General features: G+C 64.7%; 7 protein-coding genes across 7 annotated transcripts; 2 read left to right on the forward strand and 5 right to left on the reverse strand.

The window, feature by feature from the left end:
* Positions 1–179: 179 nt before the first annotated feature.
* On the reverse strand, positions 180–2,586 carry ERO1 (ER oxidoreductin; the record flags this gene model as incomplete). Its single annotated transcript, XM_076650509.1, has 9 exons — positions 180–878; positions 946–1,191; positions 1,250–1,314; positions 1,379–1,726; positions 1,805–1,874; positions 1,936–2,004; positions 2,069–2,152; positions 2,224–2,340; positions 2,440–2,586. The coding sequence occupies 9 exons, from the start codon at positions 2,584–2,586 to the stop codon at positions 180–182; spliced, it is 1,845 nt and encodes a 614-aa protein (XP_076503994.1).
* Positions 2,587–3,796: 1,210 nt separating this feature from the next.
* Positions 3,797–7,070, forward strand: ALA1 (alanine--tRNA ligase; the record flags this gene model as incomplete). The annotated part of the gene is made up of 7 exons (XM_076650510.1): positions 3,797–3,960; positions 4,022–4,137; positions 4,203–4,285; positions 4,356–4,532; positions 4,593–4,715; positions 4,778–6,724; positions 6,798–7,070. 7 exons carry the CDS (start codon positions 3,797–3,799, stop codon positions 7,068–7,070), a joined length of 2,883 nt encoding a protein of 960 aa, XP_076503995.1.
* A 138-nt stretch (positions 7,071–7,208) lies between these two features.
* Positions 7,209–8,418, reverse strand: JCM10292_001371 (uncharacterized protein; the record flags this gene model as incomplete). Its single annotated transcript, XM_076650511.1, has 7 exons — positions 7,209–7,491; positions 7,559–7,693; positions 7,760–7,904; positions 7,984–8,111; positions 8,183–8,239; positions 8,295–8,346; positions 8,406–8,418. 7 exons carry the CDS (start codon positions 8,416–8,418, stop codon positions 7,209–7,211), a joined length of 813 nt encoding a protein of 270 aa, XP_076503996.1.
* A 110-nt stretch (positions 8,419–8,528) lies between these two features.
* On the forward strand, positions 8,529–9,499 carry JCM10292_001372 (uncharacterized protein; the record flags this gene model as incomplete). Its single annotated transcript, XM_076650512.1, has 3 exons — positions 8,529–8,744; positions 8,799–9,314; positions 9,380–9,499. The coding sequence occupies 3 exons, from the start codon at positions 8,529–8,531 to the stop codon at positions 9,497–9,499; spliced, it is 852 nt and encodes a 283-aa protein (XP_076503997.1).
* Positions 9,500–9,696: 197 nt separating this feature from the next.
* Positions 9,697–11,380, reverse strand: SDH2 (succinate dehydrogenase iron-sulfur protein subunit SDH2; the record flags this gene model as incomplete). The annotated part of the gene is made up of 9 exons (XM_076650513.1): positions 9,697–9,752; positions 9,887–9,915; positions 9,980–10,161; positions 10,235–10,349; positions 10,412–10,448; positions 10,508–10,582; positions 10,717–10,894; positions 11,018–11,089; positions 11,336–11,380. 9 exons carry the CDS (start codon positions 11,378–11,380, stop codon positions 9,697–9,699), a joined length of 789 nt encoding a protein of 262 aa, XP_076503998.1.
* A 1,196-nt stretch (positions 11,381–12,576) lies between these two features.
* On the reverse strand, positions 12,577–13,352 carry JCM10292_001374 (peptidylprolyl isomerase; the record flags this gene model as incomplete). The annotated part of the gene is made up of 5 exons (XM_076650514.1): positions 12,577–12,593; positions 12,654–12,840; positions 12,913–13,048; positions 13,108–13,194; positions 13,261–13,352. The coding sequence occupies 5 exons, from the start codon at positions 13,350–13,352 to the stop codon at positions 12,577–12,579; spliced, it is 519 nt and encodes a 172-aa protein (XP_076503999.1).
* Positions 13,353–14,001: 649 nt separating this feature from the next.
* JCM10292_001375 (uncharacterized protein) lies at positions 14,002–14,942 on the reverse strand (the record flags this gene model as incomplete). Its single annotated transcript, XM_076650515.1, has 2 exons — positions 14,002–14,698; positions 14,755–14,942. The coding sequence occupies 2 exons, from the start codon at positions 14,940–14,942 to the stop codon at positions 14,002–14,004; spliced, it is 885 nt and encodes a 294-aa protein (XP_076504000.1).
* Positions 14,943–15,012: the final 70 nt, after the last annotated feature.

Below are 15,012 nucleotides of genomic sequence, written 5' to 3' on the forward strand. Positions count from 1 at the left end.
GTAACTTGACGACACATGATCCCCCATCCTCGCCCTCACTCCTCGGCTTTCTTCTCGCTCGCTCCGTCTTCATGCTCTCACGAATGCTCTCAAGCGATGTTGAACATGCGGATCCGACTGCACACAAGGCCATGCTGAATGATGCGACAACGGGAAGAAGTATGAGACCAATCTATTCGCTACAGCTCGTCTTTGCGCTCCGCGCCGGCCACCGCGCCCCCGACGCCCGCGACCAGGTCGACGCACCTGGACCACCCATCGCCGCACAGCGAGACGAGGCGGGTCCACAGCGTCCCGAGCGAGAAGGCCTCGCCCGCGGTCGAGGCGTTGCCCGCCGCGCGCGGCGGCGCTCGAGCACTGGGGAAGGGCGAGCGAGCGACCTGCGCAGCAGAGCTGAAGACGGACCGTGCCGCGTCGGCGGGCGCGCTCGTCGGCAGAGGGGAGGAAGCGGTCGGGAGGGCGGCCGCGTCCCGCTCTTCGTCGACTGCGATCCGCTCTTCGACCTGGACGGGCGACTCGCCTTGCGGTCGCCGCGCGCTGGCCGGCCGCTCCTCCCCGCGCTCCTCGCCGCGGTGCGCCCACAGCGTGCGGAACTTGTCGACCGCGGCGAGGCTCTCGCTCAGGCGGTGGAGCGTGTTGACAAACGCGACGACCTCGCTGCGGCTGAGGACGACCGCGTGCGGGTCGTCCTTGGCGCGGAGGGCCGTGTCGGACGGCGAGGCGAGCGGCGAGGCGCCGTCGTACGAGAAGAGGAGCTTGAGCGCCGTGCCGAGGCCCGTCACTTGCATCTTGCCCCACAGACGGCACTTGTCGCACCCGACGCAGTCCATGATGCGCGAGACGTTGCGGAAGTGGTCCTTGAACTCGTCCTTGAGCAGCTGCAGTCGCATTGAGAGCCGCCGTGAGTCGCTGGAAGCGCAGGAGAGGAGACGCCAAATGCCTCACCTGAGCTTCCGTCCCGCTGAACATGCTCGTCTCGTCAAAAGTGCTCGGGCACCCGTTGGCCACGTCGACGAGCTGCGCGAGCTTGGCGCGCGTGTCGACCTCGCCCGCCGTGTCCTCGAGCGTGCGCACGAGCTGCGGACCCGAGCGCGACAGGGCGCGCAGGAGGAGCACGTAGGTAAAGTACATGTTTTCGAGGCGCTCGGGGTGCTGGCCAATGCGCGTGATGAAGCAGTCGAGGTTCGGGGCCTGCGGCGCGCTATGGTCAGCTCTCTGCGGGCAGCGGCAAGAGGAGCAGTCAGCGTACCCATTGCCCAGTACTCTGGTCGAGGTAGTCGTCGCAGATGTGCACCGAGATGGACGCATGTAGACCTGAAGAGACGCACGAGTTAGCACTGCACCGCTCGCTCGCAGACGGCAGTACCGTAGGACGCACCGGAGATGACGCGGTAGAAGACGCGCTTTTCGAGGCAAACCTCCTCGTCCGGGTCCCTCGGCCCCGCCAAGCTCCCCATGAGCCTCTTCTCGCTCTCGCCCCACCCGCCCATCGCCAGCCCGCCAAACCCTCCGCCCCCCATCCCCATCCCCGTCCCCGCGCCCGAGCTGAACGCGTCGACGTGCGCGAACCCAGACCCGCCGTCGGCCGTCGAGCGCGACGCATCGACAAAGGGGACGGGCGTGAAGCAGTTTTCCTCGTAGATGGCCTTCCACACGCGCGAGGATGACGGGCCAGCGTAGCCTGTGAAGCGCTCCGGATTCTCGAGCAGGTCGACGTAGACACCCTCTGTTTCCACACGCCGCAGATGTGGTGGGAGGTCAGCAGAGCTTCGGACCGTGAGAGACACGGAGTTTGGGGACGCACCCGAGTCGAGTTCGTCCTCGAGCACGCAGAAATCGCTGTCGCTGATCTCGGAGCAGCCTGCCGGTGAGCTCTGCGGATCCAAGCCGGTCAGCCCGACGTGCCAGGCAAAGTAAGGAGACTGCACGCCGCACCGTTCGACGCGCGCTCGTCTCGTTCAGCTTTCCAAGCGTGTACGACCGCCACGCTTCGGGGATGTGGTCCTGTCAACGTACAAAGTGAGCTCCTTGAAGTACTAGCACAACAGTGCAGTTGGAGAAAGCGCACCTCGTCGGTCGTCTCGACTCCACACGCCCGGTTCATGCAGCTCCCGTCCTCCTCCCAGAACGGGCATTCCTTCGCCAAGTCGACCTGCAGTCGCCATTCCGGCCTAGTCAGCAAACGGCGCACATGATAATCCCGCCACGAGGGCGCGGCCTCACCTTGTGGTAGCGAAAGTACGGTGTCGCGACGAGCTCGTGCAGGCGGCCAAACAAGTCCTCGTTGACGCTCTCGACCGTCTCGTAGTCGCAGCACGCGTCGTGGATCTGGCCCGTCGGCTGGCAGACGCGTGGCGCCACACGCGGATGACGCAGCGAGGGGTGGGTCAGCTTCGCCGGACTCGGGCGGATGAAGGAGGGGCAGAGGGGAGAGGGCACCTTGCAGTAGTTCTGGCCGGCGCCTTTCGACTCGAGCACGTCTTGCAGGAACCCGCTGCGCGGGTGGTCGAGCGACGTCGAGGACGCGACGGTTGACAGGGCGACGAGCGCGGCCGCGGCGGCGAGCGGGAGAGGCGGGCGGTGCATCGGGTTTGCCCGCAGTCTAACCAGCAGTGCAGAAGGAAGAGAACGTCGGCTACGGAACAGAGGGGGCGAAGGGCAGACGGCGAAGGCTGAAGAAGAGCGGCGCGTCGGCGTCGGAGATGAACCTGCCGACGCGACGTGGAACTCTCGCATGCGCTTCCTGGGCGGGCTTGCAAGGTGGATCCAGTTGCTGAAGTTGCTCAGAGCCTCACGCCGTTGCACGACCGCGCAGCGCGGGGGGAGCGCGAGAGTGAGGAAACTACATTGCACCGCCTCCTCGCCTCGGACCCGCTTCGAGGACTTGAGCCGGCACCAGGTCCCCCCGCTCTGCACGTCCCGTGTACAGACGCTTTGTGATGTGTTCAGATTGCCGCAGAGCGCCCCTTGAGTGGTACAGTGCGGTCAGGCGCGACAACGGCAGTCCCGTCGGGCGGAAAGTAAGCTTGAGTCGACCGCCAGAGCCTAAGCCCGGTCGCGACGTGGCAGAGAGTAGCGAGTAGAGAGTGAGCATTCCGCGATGCGCGCAGCAGATGTGTGAGAGACGCGAGCCGCGAATGAGCGATCCAGCGGGTTACGAGTTCTGCCGAGCAGACAAGGGAGACAACAAGCGTCTAGCGTGAGCTCCGGAAGTCCGCCCTCATCGCCGACCTCCCGCAAAGCACGCCCCATCAACCTCGGAGACGGGACAAGCAAGAAGGAGGCGGTGAGGTGCTGGGACGAGCTGAGAGGGCCCGAGTAGTGGGCCGGGCGAGTCGCGCGCGATGAGGCAGGCAGAGCGGAGACATGATGAGACGCTAGCAGGAGCGTGGCGTGCTCGGATGCCGAGACGGATGTGCGCGGGTGCCGGCAAGCGGGAGCGAGGACGAGGGGCGAGTGTGGGTGGAGCGGGGACACGGCGAGCGAGAGCAGCGAGGGACGTGGGCCGAGCAGTGCAGTTTTGCGAGTGCCAGCGAGTGTTCGGCTGGGCCTCTGTGCGGCGAGCGTGGTGGTGGCGAGAGGCAGAGTCAGGTCGCGCGAGATGAGCGACGGAGCTGTCCCGGCGGAGGAGCTTGCTCCGTTGGCCCCCGCCGAGTTGCTGCTGTTTGCTGTGCGAGCGAGTGCACGCCCGCTCTCTGCGCACCCGCAGCCCACCACGCTCCGCCTCGCCCGCACCCGCACCCGCGCGCCGCTTTCTTTCCTCCTCGCGCCGTCCTTCTTCCACTCGACCGCACAAATGGCTGCCGCCGCCCCGACCGCCAGCCAGTTCGGCGACTGGCCCGCCAAGAAGGTCCGCCAGACCTTCCTCGACTACTTTGGCCGCGACAACGCCCACACCTTCGTCCCCTCGTCGTCGACCATCCCCTACGACGACCCCACCCTCCTCTTTGCCAATGCAGGGTGCGTACCCAGCGACCCATAGATAGCCGTACACGCTCATGCTCGACCCCCCTGCTCGCAGCATGAACCAGTACAAGTCCATCTTCCTCGGCACCGTCGACCCCTCGTCGGCCTTTGCCAAGATGAAGCGCGCCGCAAACTCGCAAAAGTGCATCCGCGCAGGCGGCAAGCACAACGGTGAGCCGAGAGTCAGAGCGTGCCCGACCTTAGCAAGCGCTGACGGATGACCGCTCTCGCCGCAGACCTCGACGACGTCGGCAAGGACACCTACCACCACACCTTCTTCGAGATGCTCGGCAACTGGTCCTTCGGCGACTACTTCAAGGTGCGCTTCTGCTCTCCGTCCACGCGGTCGTCGACAGCCTCTGATCATGCGCCTTCGCACTTGTCCGCAGGTCGAGGCGACGGCGATGGCATGGAACCTCCTCACCAAGGTGTACGGCCTCCCCGCCGACCGCCTGTACGTCACCTACTTCGAGGGTGGCTTTGGGCTGCCCGCCGACCTCGAGACCAAGGAGTACTGGCTCAAGCTTGGCGTCCCCGAGGACCACATCATCCCCGGCAACGCCAAGGTGCGTGTCGCGGCCCCGTCCACGCGCTCGATTTCGCGCTGACATCCACGAGTGGTACAGGACAACTTCTGGGAGATGGGCGCGACCGGCCCGTGCGGTCCTTGCACCGAGATTCACTACGACCGCATCGGCGGCCGCAACGCCGCCGACCTTGTCAACATGGATGACCCCGATGTGCTCGAGGTGCGTGGACCCACGTATGCGTTGGACGTACACAGGGCTGACGCCTCTTCCGCGCCGCGCAGGTCTGGAACGTCGTCTTCATCCAGTACAACCGCGAGGCCGACTCGTCGCTCCGCTCGCTCCCGGCCAAGCACGTCGACACGGGCATGGGCTTCGAGCGCCTCGTCTCGGTTCTCCAGGACAAGCGCTCCAACTACGACACGGACGTCTTTGCGCCCCTCTTTGCCAAGATCCAGGAGCTGACGGGCGCGCGCGCGTACGAGGGTAAGCTCGGCAAGGACGACGTCGACGGCATCGACACGGCGTACCGCGTCGTCGCCGATCATGTCCGCACCCTCACCTTTGCCATCTGCGACGGCGGCGTCCCGAGCAACGTCGGGCGCGGCTACGTCCTGCGCCGCGTCCTCCGCCGCGGCGCGCGCTACGTGCGCAAGAAGTTTGGCGTCCCCATCGGGTCCTTCTTCTCGTCGCTCGTCCCGACGCTCGTCGACCAGATGGGCGACTTTTTCCCCGAGATCCGCGGCAAGTACGACGACCTCAAGGAGATCCTCGACGAGGAGGAAGAGTCGTTCTCGCGCACGCTCGACCGCGGCGAGCGCCTCTTCGAGTCGTACGTCCAGCAGGCCAAGGCTGCGGGCTCGTCGACGCTCCAGGGCGCCGACGTGTGGCGCCTGTACGACACGTACGGCTTCCCCGTCGACCTGACGCTCCTCATGGCCGAGGAGGCCGGCCTCACGTTCGACCAGGCCGAGTTTGACAAGGCGCAGGAGGCGTCCAAGGAGGCGTCCAAGGGCGCGGGCAAGAAGGGCGACGGCCAGCAGGTGCGCCTCGACGTGCACGACCTCGGCGCCCTCGAGGCCAACAGCGCCGTGCCCAAGACGGACGACTCGGCAAAGTACGGCACCGGCAACGTCGACGCCGTCGTCAAGGCCATCTACCGTCAGGGCAAGTTTGTCGCGTCGACGACCGAGCTCGCCGACCCGGCCACCGAGTCGCTCGGCGTCCTCCTCGACCGCACCAACTTCTACGCCGAGTCGGGCGGGCAGGAGTACGACACGGGCCGCATCGTCATCGACGGCAAGGCCGACTTTGTCGTCGAGGACACGCAGGTCTTCAACGGCTACGTGCTGCACATTGGCCGCATCGTCGAGGGCGCGCTGGCCGTCGGCGACAGCGTCGTCGCGTCGTACGACGAGCTGCGCCGGTGGCCGCTGCGCAACAACCACACGGGGACGCACATCCTCAACTGGTGCCTGCGCGAGGTCCTCGGCGACCACGTCGACCAGAAGGGCTCGCTCGTCGCGCCCGCGAAGCTCCGGTTCGACTTTTCGCACAAGGCGCCCGTCTCGACGGGCGACCTCGAAAAGATCGAGAACCTCTCGAACGAGTGGATCAAGCGCAACGTGCGCGTCTATGGCAAGGAGATGGACCTTGCGACGGCGCAAAAGATCCCAGGCCTCCGCGCCGTCTTTGGCGAGGCGTACCCGGACCCGGTGCGCGTCGTCACGCTCGAGTACTCGGTCGACGAGATCACGAGCGACCTCGAGAACCCCAAGTGGCGCGCGACGTCGGTCGAGTTCTGCGGCGGGACGCACGTGCAAAAGACGGGCGAGATCAAGGACTTTGTCATCACCGAGGAGTCGGGCATCGCCAAGGGCATCCGCCGCATCCTCGCCATCACGGGCGAGGACGCGCGGCGCGCGTCGCAGCTCGCGGGCGAGACCGAGCAGCGCTTTGCCGCCATCGGCCGGCTCGCCGCCGGCGCCGAAAAGGAGCAGCAGCTCAAGCAGTTTGAGCTCGACCTCGCCCAGCTCGCCATCTCGGTCGTGCGCAAGGACCGCCTCAAGACGGCCGTCTCGGCCGAGCGCAAGGCCATTGCCGACGCGGCGCGCGCGCTCGAGAAGGAGCAGGGCAAGGCCATCGCCGACCAGGTCGCCGCCTTCTTCCAGGACAACGCCGACGCAAAGGTCATGGTCGCGCGCCTCGACTCGGCAAAGGGCAACCCCAAGGTGCGTCTCGCCTCGCCCGCCCGCTCTTGCATTCCTACTCAGACTGATATCCTTGCCCCTCCTGACCCTACAGGTGATGCAGGCGGGCGTCAACCAGGCCAAGACGCTCAACCGCGCCGCCTACTTCTTCTCGGTCTCGGACGACGGCAAGGTCGCGCACCTCAACTCGGTCCCCAAGGCCGAGATCACCGAGGAGTTCTCGGCAAAGACGTGGTTCGCCGCCGTGTCGGCCATTGTCGGCGGCAAGGGCGGCGGAAAGGACGACGGCGCGCAGGGCTTTGGCACCGAGGCTGCCAAGGTCGACGAGGCGGTCGCAGAGGCCAAGCGCATCTACGAGTCGCGATGAGGGCTGAGCTGAGCAGGTCCGGCGGTCCTCTTGGGGTACATCTCTCGTTTGCATCAGTCTGTAATCGCGCGTGCATCGTACAACATGCCTCGAGGATAATAAGCTACAACAAGAGAGGGCCAAGAGCTGCGTGCCACTTCACGACATCTCGCCGTTCTCACGGTCATCTGTCACCTGCCCCTCCTCGCGGTCCCGCTCCTCCTCCTCTACCCCGTCCATCGCGACATCGCCGTCCGCTGCAGCAGCTGGCGTTGTTGCCTCGCTTGCCCCGGGCACAAACGGTTTTGCCGTTGGGTCGAGCGGTGCGCCTTGTCCCTCGCCCGCCGCTGCCGCTGCTGGCGGTGGTGCTGCCGCGTCTGTCAGTTCCTCCGAGTCGTCCTCGTCGAGTGCTCGTCGCCGTTCCTGCTCGGCCTTCTCCTCCCTGCATGATTCAAACAGTCAGTCTTCGACATCCGCAACGAATAGATGTGAAAGGGGAGAGAGCGCACCGAATGGCTTCCTGCATCGCCTCGAGGCTGGTCACGATGGCGTCGAACGCGAGCTTGCGCGTGCGCCACGTCTCGGCGTACGTGCGCTCCTCCTGCCGCAGCAGCTCGATGTCTGCGACGAGCTTGTCCTGCGACCTGCGTCCAAAGAATTGCTCGTCAGCCGTCTTGGACCGCTTTAGGCTGTGGATGGGAGGGACGCACTCCTTGCCCTTCTCGCGGTCAGGTAGCCGCGTGATCGTCTTGGCGATCGCGTCGTATTCGATCCGCCGTGCGCGCTCCTGCTGCGCCGCGACGAGCCGCTCTCCAAGAGAGACGAGTTTCGCACTTGTCTCGCCGCTTGATTGTTCTGTGCGACGTGGCGCCGGTAGCCACGTCAGCTTCGTCGTCGTTAGGCCGTAGCTGGCGAGACCAGGGTGGAGACGCACCGAGCGAGACGACCTCGTTGCGGTAACCCTCGACCTCCCACGCCGTGACCTGCTCGATCCGCTTTGCCTTGTCGAGCAGCTGCTCGAGCTGGCCGAGTCCTACCTCGAAGTTCGCATGGGCTGCTTGCCTGCGCAGATGAAGCCGAGCCCGGTCAGCGGGACGGCCCGTTCAAGTCGAGAGCGATGAAACGGGACCGACAGCTTGTCGCCCGTTGCGTCTTCTGCTAGCAGCGCGTAGAAGCCCTGGATCGCTTTCCTGTCAGGCTCGGAGGGTCAGCGAGGTCCAGGCTGAAGAAGAGGAGGCGGCGCACTTGAGGACCTTGGTGTCGGAGGAAGCGCGAGTCTCTGCGAGCGAGGGCACGACTGTGGGAAGGCCAAGGTCAGGAGGTGTCGCCAGAGTGGTGCTGAACGCTCTCACGGACATTCTGGGTCCATCGGCGCGAGCGGAATGCTGGCGCCGCGAGCAGGCGGAGCGAGACGTCGACGGCAACCTCGCGCCCTTTTCCCGTCTCGACCGGACCCGCCCCTGTGCCGAGCGAGCAGAGATGCGCCGAGCACAGCCACGGCCACGCCGACGAGCTGCACCCGCGGCGCCCTGGCTCTGCGTCCTCTCGCTCGCCCTCGCCCTCGCGTCCGCTCCACTCGCATCTGCCGACTCGCGCGCGCTCGACCGCCGCGCAACCACTGTGCCCGGAGTGGTCGACGCAGGGGACTACCTCTGTCGCGTCGAGGGCGACTGTCAGCCCTGCTCGCCAGGAGACGTGCGTTCCCTCTCTCCCATCACCTGCCTCAACTCGTGCTGACACGCTGTGCAGGTCGACTCGCCCGTCTGCAAAGTGTACGGCAACCGTCGACCACTCCTCTGCATTCCCAAAGTCGCGTCCAACCATCTTCCCTCTGATTCATCCCGCGCCGACACCGCCTCGTCGCCCCCCACCCCGCCGCACCTCTACCCCGTCGACGCCGACTTCGGCGCGGCACGAGCAGACGAAGACGCCCTCCTGGCGGACGACTTGCCGCCGGACGGCTTTGTGCCGGGCGAGCGGCCCGTCGACGACGACGAGGCGCTCGACGGCGTCGACGCCGCGCCAGACGATCTGCTCTCGCCCGCCGAGGCCGAGCTGCGAGAGGCGCTCGAGCACGACCGGCGGCGGCAGAAGCGCGGGGTGAATGCCGCCGCGTGGGAAGCCGCGCTGCTGCGGCGCAGGTGGGACGAGGCGGTCGCGGCCGCGGTCGAGCGGAGACAGGGCGGGATCGTGCAGCGGATACAGACGTACGAGGCGTGTCCCAAGGTGCTCAGGCAGGAGTACCACGACTACTTCGAGTTCATCGTGCGTTCTCCGTTGTGCGCGCGCCGTCGAAGCCGCTTTGACCGACTCTCCTCCCTCGCTCGCAGATGTGCAACCTCGCCTTTGCGGCGGTCGCCGGGTCCATCCTCGTGTACCGGCAACGGACACTGGCGCTGCGGCAGTTTGGGCGGCTGGCAGCGCGCATCATGCAGACAGAGATGACCTGAGTAGACCCCCTCCTCGCAAGATGCGATTGTAAACTTCCATCCTCTCACTGCACGACCGAGAGAGCGCAGGCACGTGGAAAGAACGAACGAATGTGAGAGTACAAGCTAGTAGGAACGTCAAAGAAAATGCGGGTACGGCAAACATGCGGCTCTCCCCCTCTCCTCCTGCCGCCTCTTCAGCTCGAGCGAGTCGCCGCTCAGAACTGGGCCATCTCCCTTTTAAGGGACGCAATCGCCTGTGCCGGGTTCAGGCCTATATCGAGGAAAGAGGTCAGTCAGGGTCGTGTTTGGTGTGCCAGGACGAGTCCTGGAGGCTTCCGGCAGCCTCCGGGGTGGTCCGAGACGCCCTGGAACCACCCCCGGGCGCAGAAAAGACGTCCAACGCACCCTTGGGGCAAGTCTTCGTGCAGTTGAAGCTGTGGGCAAGCGGATATGTCAGTAGAAGCTCGGCAGACGTGTAAAGGTGACGGCTGCACGCACATGGTGTGGCAGCGGAAGAGCGAGAACGGGTTGGCGAGCTTCTCGAGACGCGCGGCCTTCTGCGTGTCGCGCGAGTCGGCGACCCAGCGGTACGCCTGCATGAGGACGGCCGGGCCGAGGTACTGGTCCTGGTTCCACCAGTACGACGGGCACGAGGTCGAGCAGCACGCGCAGAGGATGCACTGCGGGTCGAGACGGGCACAATGTCAACATGCTTGAGCAGCTGCAGCAACAAGCGCAGGCATCAAAGCGCACCTCGTACATGCCGTCAAGCTTGAGACGGTCCTCCTTCGACTGCAGGTGCTCCCGCCCGTCTGCCGGCCGCTCCGCCTGGAGGTACGGCTGGATCGACTTGTACTGCTTGTAGAACCTATCGCAATCGCGCAAGTCAGCTACAAGTTCGAGAGAGCCGCGAGGCGGGAGAGAACGCACTGGGTCATGTCGGGGACGAGGTCCTTGATGACATACACTGCGGGACGGCCCGGATCAGCTTCCTGCTCGGCATCATGCACGAGAAAGGCAACACACTGTGCGGGAGGGGGTAGATCTTGATGTCCTTCTGGTCTTTCTCGATGCGCTTCAGGCAGGCGAGGGTGTTAACACCTGCAGGTGCGAGCTTCAGGTCAGCCCACTGCTCACCCAGGCGCACTGCGCGCACTGCTCGGCTGGCCACACAACGAGGGCCCGGCCAGCAGCCCGCCAACGCCAGTCCGTGCAGATCGGGACTGCCGACGCACCGTCGATGTTCATGGCGCACGAGCCGCAGATACCCTCGCGGCACGAACGACGGAACGTGAGAGTCGGGTCGAGCTCGTTCTTGATCTTGAGAATCGCGTCGAGGACCATGGGGCCGCACTTGTTCATGTCAATCTTGTAGGTCTGGAGGTACGGCTTCTCGGCGGGCTTGTCCGGGTTCTGTTGACGGGCAGCACATGCCATGTGTCGTCAGTACGTGTACAAGCGCAGATCGGGCGCCTGGAAGTCGATGATGGGCGCGAAGTGCGCGAGCCGCGGGCGATCGGGAGAGCGGCAACGCACCCAGCGGTAGATGGAGAACGACTTGAGCGCCTCCGGCTTCGACTCGACGGCCGTAGCGAGGCCACGGGCATGCTGGAGGGGCGAACAGCGCAACAAAAAGGCGGCCGTGAGCCAGGCGGGTGATCGAGAGGTGGCGGAGGCGGATATCGAGGGGAGAACGGCGACGGCAGCGGTAAGTGGCGGTGGGCGAAGGTCAACGAGTGTCGTGCGCAAGGGTACATGCAAGGCAGAACGTCAGCGTGGCTCAGCGGCGAAATGCATGCGGCACTCGGAGTCGAGGATCCGGTCGGGGACGAGCGGCAAGAGCGAGCGACCCACCCTGGGAACGGCACGGGCGGCGCGAGTGAGAGCAGGGTTGAGCATCTTGTCGACCGTAGCTGACTTGTAGGCTCGAGGGATGAAGAAGCGATTCGGAAGAACGCGGGTCGAATGAGGGAGGAGGGAAAGCGAGGGAGCCGCTCGCGCTCTGAGACAACCCGCTCGAAGCGGCGTTCTGGTGCAGTTCTCGACGTCGTTGGTGCAATTCGGCGTACAGCCGACTCCCTGCACACGCCTTTTGACGCCAGCGCGAGAAGTTCGCTTTCGCTGCCCCCTCTTCGCCTCCGAGCTGCCACGATCGGCTCGTCGCCTTGCGCCTCGGCACTCGCTAGACCCGCTTCTGCTCCGCTTGCAGGCTTGCATGAACCAGCGGACCAGATCCGTCCGACCACCGCTGCCCTTGAGCTGAAGCTGTCGCTCTAGCGCTTCGAGGCCTTCTCAAGCACAGTTGCCCTTCCCCATCGCAGCCTATGTTCGCCTCCCGGCGAGACTTGAGCTGCTCGAGCGTGCTTCTGCGCTTCCACAAGTGTCTCGACCTGTCCGGTGTAGGCGCCCTTGCCGTTTTGCGGGTCCCGCTCCTCATCGCAATGGCCGGCCAACCCGTCTCGAGCTGATCATGCATTTCCCTTGCTCGCTCTTTCCTGACTGGGCAGGCGTCATGCGTCCACAATGTGCTGCTTGCTTCTTGCGCGTAGCGTCACGCTGTTGCTGGCGTAGCGAGGACATATGTCCGCATTTCACCGTCGTTGCAGTTGCTTCCAGGACCCTGCTCGAATCGTTTTCGAACTTGGCCTCTCCTGCACGGGTCACTATCGATCGGGCCGCACGCAGATTGATCATCGACATGAGTCGTGAGAGGCGTTGACGTAGCCAGGCCGGGTGCTCGAGCAAACGTTCGATTCGGCAGTACTGCGAAGGGACTCCTTGTCGGTGCGCGTACCATCACTACCCGATCTGCATGCCCTGTGACCAAGTGGTCCTCATACAGCGTTCCGACCGGGTGCAGGCGTGTGGAAACGTAATCTTGCCCGAGGCTGCGGCTGCGTGCAGCTGAAAGCTATATCGGAACTTGCAGCAACTTTCGCCGCGGCCCTTGTGCTCCTCCGAACTCGCCACTCGTATCGTTCAAGATCTCGATGCTTCTGTACAGACACGGGACAGACTTCGAGGCTGGCTGTCGCACTCTCTGGTGTCGAAACCTCGAGGGAGGGGCTGAAAAAGCGCGAGATTGGATTCCGCCTCTACAGCTCGCCACATTCTGTGTTGCAAAGCGAGAATTAGCTTCTCGCACGGCCTCGCAGCAGCGCATGAGACGCACCCGTGATCGTGCACTGCAGCTTTGGCCGGTTGTTCGGGCCTGTCGCAATGTTCTCGATCTTGCGCACGACCAGCATGCTGTCCTGCCCAAGGACCTTGCCAAACACGACGTGCTTCTGGTCGAGGAAGGGTGCAGGCTCGGTGGTGATGAAGAACTGGCAGCCGTTTGTGTGCGGACCCGAGTTGGCCTGCGGCGAGACAGACAGCGGATCAGCTGTTACGATTTGGCCCGAGAGGCAGGGGACGGGACCAGAGCGCACCATGGAGAGCAGGCCTGCCGTGTCGTGCGGCAGATCAAAGTTCTCATCCTCGAACTTCTGCCCGTAGATACTCTTGGTCCCCGTCCCGTCTGCGTTGATGAAGTCTCCGCCCTGGATCATGAAATGAGGGATAACACTGAACGCATCCGGTGTAAGCCAGACCCTCGAGACGAAGGGCGCGCAAGATGAGCGCACCGGTGGAAGATGGCGCCCTTGTAGCCAACCGGCAAGCTATTCTCGCGGAACTCGCCCGTGCAGAACTGTCGGAAGTTCTCTGCAGTTCTGTGTGCGACACAACCGCCCGTTTAGCCTTGTCAAGAGCGGAGACGGGGGATCACGACAACGCACTTGGGCACGACGTCGTTAAACAGCTCTAGCTTTATCCGACCGGCGGGTGTCTGGCCGATAGAGATGTCGAAGAAGACGATCGGGCGCGGCATTGCTGGCTAGAGGGGGAGATGTCAATCAATTGTAAGCGTCTGGCCACGTCTGGGGGGTCCTCAAAGGCCGTTGGAAGACTCTGGAGGCTCGGGAGGACGTACATGTCTGTGGGGGCGGGTGACGACGATGACGGGCAGATGGAGGGCCAGAAACAGCAGAGACGGGTAATGTAGGGATGCAGTATACTGTCAGCCAACTTTCGAGCCGAACGGAGCGAAGGAAGGGGACGCACCGCCGAACAGGGAGACGGGAGATAGAAACTGATGAGGCTGGCTGGTGAGCAGGTGAAGCCGAGCTGCTGCGAAGCTGCAGGAGGCATTGCCAGAGCTGTCAGCGCCGACACGAACATCTTCGGCAAGCCATACAGCGCGAGGGCAGCTCTGCCACCGCCTCATCACTGGCAGGAGGCGCGAGTCCCGGAGTGGGAGCAACGAGTCGTGCGCACCTGCGATGAATGATCTGTGCGTACTGTTAGAGAAGGCGCAGCGATCTGGCGCTCTTTCGCCGTGGATGAGCGGAATGGAGCGAGGTGTCCGAAGTCGAGATCATGTTGGCGGCCTTTCGCACGCACAAGACGTCAGGCATTGACTCGGTATAGCAGGACAACAGGTACGAAAGACAGATCTACAACGGTAGCAACAGGCCTGTCTACTTCTTGGTGCCGAAACTGCGCAGACGCTCCACCACCGGAATACGCGACGGAGCCGGATCACGGCCTTCTGCCTCGGCCGCCGCCTGCTGCGACGCTTTTCGCCGTCCGAACCCCAAGCTGAATTTTCGCTTGGGCTTTGCCACCTCTGGCGCCACCGTGGTGTCGAGCGAGGACGTGCTCGAACGAATGGATGCCGTCGAAGCGGAAGGAGTTGTCACTCGACTGACTGGTGCTCCGCTTGGGCGTCCTAGCCCGACACTCGCAGACTCTGCGCGCCTGTTCGGCGGGCTGGGAGTAGGCGAGGCATGCGGAATGTCGTTGTCGTCGTGGCTGACGTTCAGGACCGGTCCGACCGCCGAGGACGCCGCAGGGTGGAAGCCCGTGCTGGCGATGGAAGACGAGATTGACGAGCGGCGCGACGTGATAGAGGGTGCCCGGCGCAGCGGGCGCGCCGAGGTTGGCGTTAACTGCGGTGAAGGGACGGGGAGGGAAGCGCGAGGTGAAGGTGGGGAAGGAAAGTCGGCGGCGGCAGGGAACGGGAAGGTCACAAGCTCCTTTGCGGGGCTGACGGTCGAGCTGACATGCCGCTCTTCTGCGAGCGGAGAGGTCGGCGGAGGCGTCTGACGCGATGATGAAGGCGAGTCGGCCAAGAGAGGGGGTGCAGCTCGAGTGCTTGACAGTCGAGGCGAATATCTGCGGCGTCGACAGCGTCAGCGTGTAGCTCTCATCGCTCCGACATGCGCACGCACTTGGACGCCTTGCTCGTATGCCGTCTCGGTGCGGGTGAAGGGGCGGGAGTCGCGGCGATAGGCGGTTGTGGAGCGGGAGCGGAAGGAGAGCGAGGGTCCTCGTCCAGAGGCCCGGCGCGCGCGTGGCGGCTCTGGTACCACGCGATAGCACGGAAGAGGAGCGCCGTGCAGATCAGCGGCGCCGACATGCTCGACCGGCGAGCGAGCTGATGAGGACAAGCAGCGCCGACGGCGACTGCCCTCGACCTCTCTCCGCAC

Source organism: Rhodotorula paludigena, assembly GCF_050403205.1.
Source record: "Rhodotorula paludigena JCM10292 DNA, Rt_paludigena_JCM10292v1_ctg36, whole genome shotgun sequence".
Classification (NCBI taxonomy): domain Eukaryota; kingdom Fungi; phylum Basidiomycota; class Microbotryomycetes; order Sporidiobolales; family Sporidiobolaceae; genus Rhodotorula; species Rhodotorula paludigena.